Genomic DNA, 5979 nt, shown 5'->3' with positions numbered 1-5979 from the left:
AGTGAGACTCTGACTCAGAGAAATAGACAATCAAATAAAAAGAGCCCAATACTAAGAAGGCGGGAGGGGGCAGGGGCCCAGAGGAACCAGCCAGCCTGGGATCAAACTCTCTGGTCTCCCTGACAAGCTGCGTGACCCTGCAGGAATCACTCACCCTCTCTGGGCCTTGGTTTCCTGGCCCGTACACTGGGGCCCGGGAGGACCAGAACAGCAGGGGGGAGGCGGGGGAGAGCAGGTCTACCTGCGACGCCCTCCCGGCGCCCCCCAAAGGGACAGCTCGGAGGACCGGCACCAGACAGGCAGGGCTGGGACCGGCCAGCAGCGGTTCCCAGAGCCCGGCTCGTCCCGCTGAGGCCGGGCCTCCCCGCCTCCCTTCTCGCCGCAGCCGGAAGTCGACACGGAGTATTCAGACCCCTTCGACGCTCAGCCTCGTCCCCCGCCCCCGGAGGGTGGCTACATGGAGCCCTACGGGGCCCTGCGGGGCCTGAGCGGTGAGTGGGCCGGGCCGGGGACAGGCGACCGGGCCCAGGGGCCGGCGGGCGCTGACCCTTGCCCCCGGCCTCCCAGAACTGCCCTGCAGGCCGGTGCAGCTGTATGACACGCCTTACGAAGAGCCGGACCCGGAGGCAGGGGACGTGGGTCAGCCGCCTCCCGGGCAGCGGCCTCGACAGAGCCGGATGCCCCCGGAGGACGAACGGCCGGCGGATGAGTACGACCAGCCCTGGGAGTGGAAGAAAGACCACATCTCCAGGGCGTTTGCAGGTGCGTCCTTGAGATCCGAAAGCCCCCGTCCCTCTGTCTCCTCCTCTGGTCAGTGGTCAGGTCCCCTGTCTCGGCTGGCAGCCTGGAGTCCCAATCGCCGGCCGCTTTGGCCGCGTGCGACTTCATACTGAAGTGTGAATGACTGCCGGCGACTTCATACTAAAGTGTGAATGACTGCCGGCCGTCACCTCTTCCTTCCAGGAGAAGTGGAAGTGCTTTTTAGTCCTCGGGCCGCCCAGTGTAGGGCAGGGAGAGGAGCGTGGCTGGCCTCGGGGGAGGGGAGGGCGGCGTTTGCAGTCTTTGAGTGTTCCACGACTTACCGTCCATTCCCAGCTACATTCGGTGAACCCGTTTCCTCTTCTGTCAAAGGCATCGAGATAGAATCAGCTTTAGGAAATAGAATACTGGGACCCGGGAGAGTTGTGCAATCGCTTTGTCCCAGAAGTTGTGTGACTGGGAAGGTATCTGGCATGTTTGCTGGGGTGATTGGCTGGATTGATGACCCCAGGAGGGAATTCAGGAGTAGAGCAGGGACCCTAATCGGAGATTTCGAATCCTCCACCTCTAGCCACGCCCCTGTGCGCTGATTGGTCGGTCACGCCCCTGCCCCGCCCCTTCCAGGCCACTGCCCCGCCCCTTCCAGGCCACCAGCTTCGCGGATGAACACACCCCTTTCTTCTCAATGGGCGGCTCCTGCGCCAATCCCCCCCGGCCTTCGAGGCAGCCCCGCCTCTTCTGGGCTCTGATAGGTTGCTTCAAGCTGGCCCCGCCTTCCTATTGAATTTCCATTGGTTCGCCCCCGCCCCGCCCCACAAGGTAGGCTGGACTTAACCTTTTCCTCTCCAACCCCCCCCCCCACTTTAGTGCAGTTTGACAGTCCCGAGTGGGAAAGGACCCCGGGCTCAGCCAAGGAGCTCCGGAGACCCCCACCCAGAAGCCCCCAGCCCGCAGAGCGTGTGGACCCGGCCCTGCCCCTGGAGAAACAGCCGTGAGTGGGGAAGCTGTGGGTGGAAGAGCCCCGCTGAATCTCCAATCAGCCAGACTCCAACTTATCATGCAGAAACTGTATCCCCAGACTCGGGGGGCTGGGGGGGGGAGTTGACTCATTCATTCACTTCATCCATTTCTTCAACTAGTCTTTACTGGGCGCCCGCGGGGTGCCAGACACCCAGCTAGGCCCGCAGCGGAATCAGAAGGGGTCCCTTTGCCTCTGGTGTCAGGTACTGGGTTCACATCTCCCGGCTGTTCGGCCTGGGGGAAGGTCGCTTAACCTCTCTGAGCCCCGGGCTCAAATCCCCCAAGACGGTGCCTGGCTCGAACAGAGCCGAGGGGGAATTTCCTCCCTTCATGTGGTGGGGCTTAGGGACTAAGAGCCAAGAGACAGAAGCATTCTCACCCAGGAGGTCTTAGGATGGAACTAGGGGCGGCAAGAATTGGGTGGGCTCTGAACTTGGCGCTGGGCGATGGAGCACGGGCCGAGAGACCCCGGGTCCCCTCTGTGTCCCTCCGGCCTGGGTGCTCCGGGGGGGGCTCTCCAAGTCCCCAGAGCACAGGCAGGCCCGAGCCCCTTCAGTGGGCGATACAGAGCTGACCACTCAACCCCCAAGGCATGAGGTGCGAAGTTTACGCTCTGTTCAATTTTATTTGTTTATTTTGAGTCGGAGTCTCCCTCTGTCGCCCAGGCCGGAGGACAGTGGCCACTCCCGGCCACCGCAACCTCGACCCGCTGGGCTCCGGCCATCCTTCCGCCTCCGCCTTCCCAGTAGCTGGAACTACAGGCGCGCGCTCCCACGCCCGGCTAAGTTGTTGATGTATTGTAGAGACGAGGTCTTGCCAAGTGGCCCGGGTGGGTCTCGAACCCCTGGGCTCAGGCAGTCCTCTCACCTCGGCCTCCCAAAGGGCTGGGATGATAGGCGTGAGCCACCGCGCCTGGCCTTCAGTTTCCTTTCGAGGTGTTTTTGACACCTTGCTCGCAACTGCTAACCTGTCTGTGAGCACATCAAAGGAAAACATTGAAGAAAGGATGGCAGAGAGGCCGGGCACGGAGGCTCAGGCTTGCCATCCCAGCACTTTGGGAGGCCGAGACGGGAGGACCGCTTGAGCCCAGACGTTCGAGCCCAGCCTGGGCAGCCTACCAAGACCTTGGCTCTGCCAAAAGAAAATTGAAAACTGTCGGAGCCGGGTTCGGTGGCTCAGTCTGTCATCCCAGTGCTTTGGGAGGCCGAGGCGAGTGGAGTGCCTGAGCCCGCGGGTTCGAGAGCCGCCTGGGCCACTTGGCGAGACCCCGTCTCTACAATAAATCAAAAACTAGCCGGGTGGGGTAGCGGGCGCCTGTCATTCCGGCTACTCGGAAGGCTGAGGCCGAAGGATCGCCGGAGCCCAGCAGGTCGAGGCTGCGGTGGCCGGGAGCAGCCCCTGCCCTCCAGTCTGGGCGACCGAGTGAGACCCCAACTCAAAAAAGAAAAGAAAAGGAAATTGTTTGAGACCAGCCTGGACAACTTAGCAAGATCTCGTATTTACAAAAAGAAGAAAGAAGGAAAAAATTAACCACGCCAGGCGCAGTGGCTCAGCCTGTCATCCCAGCCCTTTGGGAGGCCGAGGTGAATGGATGACCTGAGCCCAGGGGTTGGAGACCCGCCTGGGCAACTTGGTGAGACCTTGTCTCTACAGTAAGTCAAAAATTAGCCAGGTGTGGAGGCGTGCACCTGTGGCTCCCACCACTTGGAAGGCTGAGGCGGAAGGATCGCCGGAGCCCAGCAGGTGGAGGCTGCAGTGGCCGTGAGTGTGCCACTGCACTCCAGCTTGGGCGACAGAGAGCGACTCTGACACACACACACACTCACACACACACACAAATTAGCCACGCATGGTGGTGGCACCTGTAGTCGTAGCTACTCGGGAGGCTGGGACGGAAGGATGGCCTGAGACCGGGAGGTGGAGGCTGCAGCTGGGCGACAGAGTGAGACTCTGACTTACGAAAAGAAAAGACGAATCCCAGGGAAGTGCTCGGTCTGCTGCCCGGAGGTCACCAGCCCTTGCGCCGGCTGTGCACGGACCCGAGGGCCCCGGCGTGTTTGCAGGGGCCCCTTCCTGAGACACCTGTCCCCACCCAGGTGGTTTCACGGCCCGCTGAGCAGGGCGGACGCGGAGAACCTGCTGTCGCTCTGCAAGGAGGGCAGCTACCTGGTGCGACTCAGCGAGACCAGCCCCCAGGACTGCTCCCTGACCCTGAGGTGAGGCCCCAGCCCGGCAGGCGGCGCCCTTTGGGGTTGACTGCCTGGGAGCAGAGGGGTGGGCTCCGGCAGCCGGCGGGCGGGGCTTCCAGGATGGGGGCCGAACTTCCAGGACAATGGGCGGGGCTTCTAGGACGGGGGAGGCGCTCCAAAGATGGCGGGCGGGGTTTCCGTGACGGTGGGCGGGACTTTCAGGACAGAGGGCGGGGCTTCCAGGGCAGAGGGCGGGGCCTTCAGGACAGAGGGCAGGGCTTTCAGGACAAAGGCGGGACTGCCAGGATAGAGGGCGGGGCTTCCAGGGCAGAGGGCGGAGTTTCTAGGACAGAGGGCAGGGCCTTCAGGACAGAGAGTGGGGCTTCCAGGACAGGGGGCGGAATTTCCAGGACAGAGGGCGGGGCTTCCAGGGCAGAGGGCGGAGTTTCTAGGACAGAGGGCAGGGCCTTCAGGACAGAGAGTGGGACTTCCAGGACAGGGGGCGGAGTTTCCAGGACAGAGGGCGGGGCTTCCAGGGCAGAGGGCGGAATTTCCAGGGCAGAGGGCGGGGCTTCCAGGACAGGGCGGGGCTTTCAGGACAGAAGGCGGGACTGCCAGGATAGAGGGCGGGGCTTCCAGGGCAGAGGGCGGAGTTTCTAGGACAGAGGGCAGGGCCTTCAGGACAGAGAGTGGGGCTTCCAGGACAGGGGGCGGAATTTCAGGACAGAGGGCGGGGCTTCCAGGACAGAGGGAAGGGCTTCCAGGACACAGGGCAGGGCTTTCAGGACAAAAGGCGGGGCTTTCAGGACAGAGGGTGGGTCTTCCAGGACAGAGCGTTGGAATTCCGGGACAGAGGGCGGAGTTTCCAGAACAGAGGGCGGGGCTTCCAGGACAGAAGGCGGGACTTTCAGGACAGAGGGCGGGGCTTCCAGGACAGAGGGTATGGCTTTAATGATAGTGGGCAGGATCCCTAGGGTCAGGGGCGGGGCTTCTAGGAAGGCTACCAGCATGGTTCCCACTGGGAGTGAGCACCCCATGGCTGGAGGTATGCAAGACAGAGCAGAAACCATACAAGAGATCCATGCCCTGAGTAAGATGGGGAACTAAGTGTCTACGGTTCCTTCGGACTCTCCTAGTCCAGAAGTTGAAGTCCATCCATTTGTGTCTGCCTGAAGCTGCAGTCTCAGCATGGCCCTTGAAAACATTTGAGTTTGAGACCCTTTTTTTACACACTTCTGTCCCTAAGGTCCCAAGTGTGTGTCATTTTAAGCCACTCCTAGGATTCTACTATGTGTCTTAGTACGAAATGCAAAAGGACGAGATTGGAAGAGGGTTTCGGAGGCGGGTTCAAATCCCGACTCCTCCACTCTCTGGGCCTCAGTTTCTCCATCTGTAAGATGAGTTCAATCATACCAGGCACTTCCTGGTGGTACTGCAATCATTTTTTTTTTTTTTGAGTCGGAGTCTCACTCTGTCGCCCAGGCTGGAGGGCAGTGGCACACTCACAGCCATCACAGCCTCGACCTGCGGGGCCCCGGCGATCCTTCTGCCTCAGCCTTCCGAGCAGCTGGAACTTTAGTCGCGCGCCACCACACCCAGTTAATTTTTTGTATTTATTTATTTAGAGACAAGGTCTCGCCAGGTTGCCAAGGCTGGTCTTGAACCCCCGGGCTCGGGCAATCCTCTTGTCTTTGCCTCCCCCAAGTGCTGGGATGACAGGCGTGAGCCACCGCGCCCGGCAATACCGCAATGATTCCGAGACAACAAAAAGTGAAAAAAATGTTGAGAGCAGTGTCTGGGAGGCAGAAGTGCTTCATTTATGTTCATAACGATGATTAGATGATTACCAGGTTCTAGGTCATTCAACCACCAGAGATGGAGAGGAAGGAAAGGGATCCCAGGCCCAGGCAGGCGCCCAGAGGACAGAACAAGGGGTCAGAAGGTGTGGAGACAGCCGGGCATGGTAGCGCGCGCCTGTAGTTCCGGCTACTCGGAAGGCGGAGGCGGAAGG

General features: G+C 61.0%; 1 protein-coding gene across 1 annotated transcript; it reads left to right on the top strand.

Annotated features, from left to right (window-relative positions):
- Nucleotides 1-385: 385 nt before the first annotated feature.
- Nucleotides 386-3999, top strand: SHD (Src homology 2 domain containing transforming protein D; the record flags this gene model as incomplete). Its single annotated transcript, XM_008064878.1, has 4 exons — nt 386-491; nt 568-762; nt 1627-1750; nt 3876-3999. Coding segments are annotated over 4 exons (549 nt in total), but the record flags the coding sequence as incomplete, so codon positions are not given.
- Nucleotides 4000-5979: the final 1980 nt, after the last annotated feature.

Source organism: Carlito syrichta, unplaced genomic scaffold (assembly GCF_000164805.1).
Source record: "Carlito syrichta isolate Samal-C Ts95f unplaced genomic scaffold, Tarsius_syrichta-2.0.1 Scaffold101994, whole genome shotgun sequence".
Lineage (NCBI taxonomy): Eukaryota > Metazoa > Chordata > Mammalia > Primates > Tarsiidae > Carlito > Carlito syrichta.
The sequence above is the reverse complement of the archived record's forward strand: the minus strand, read 5'-3'. Positions and strand labels throughout refer to the sequence as shown.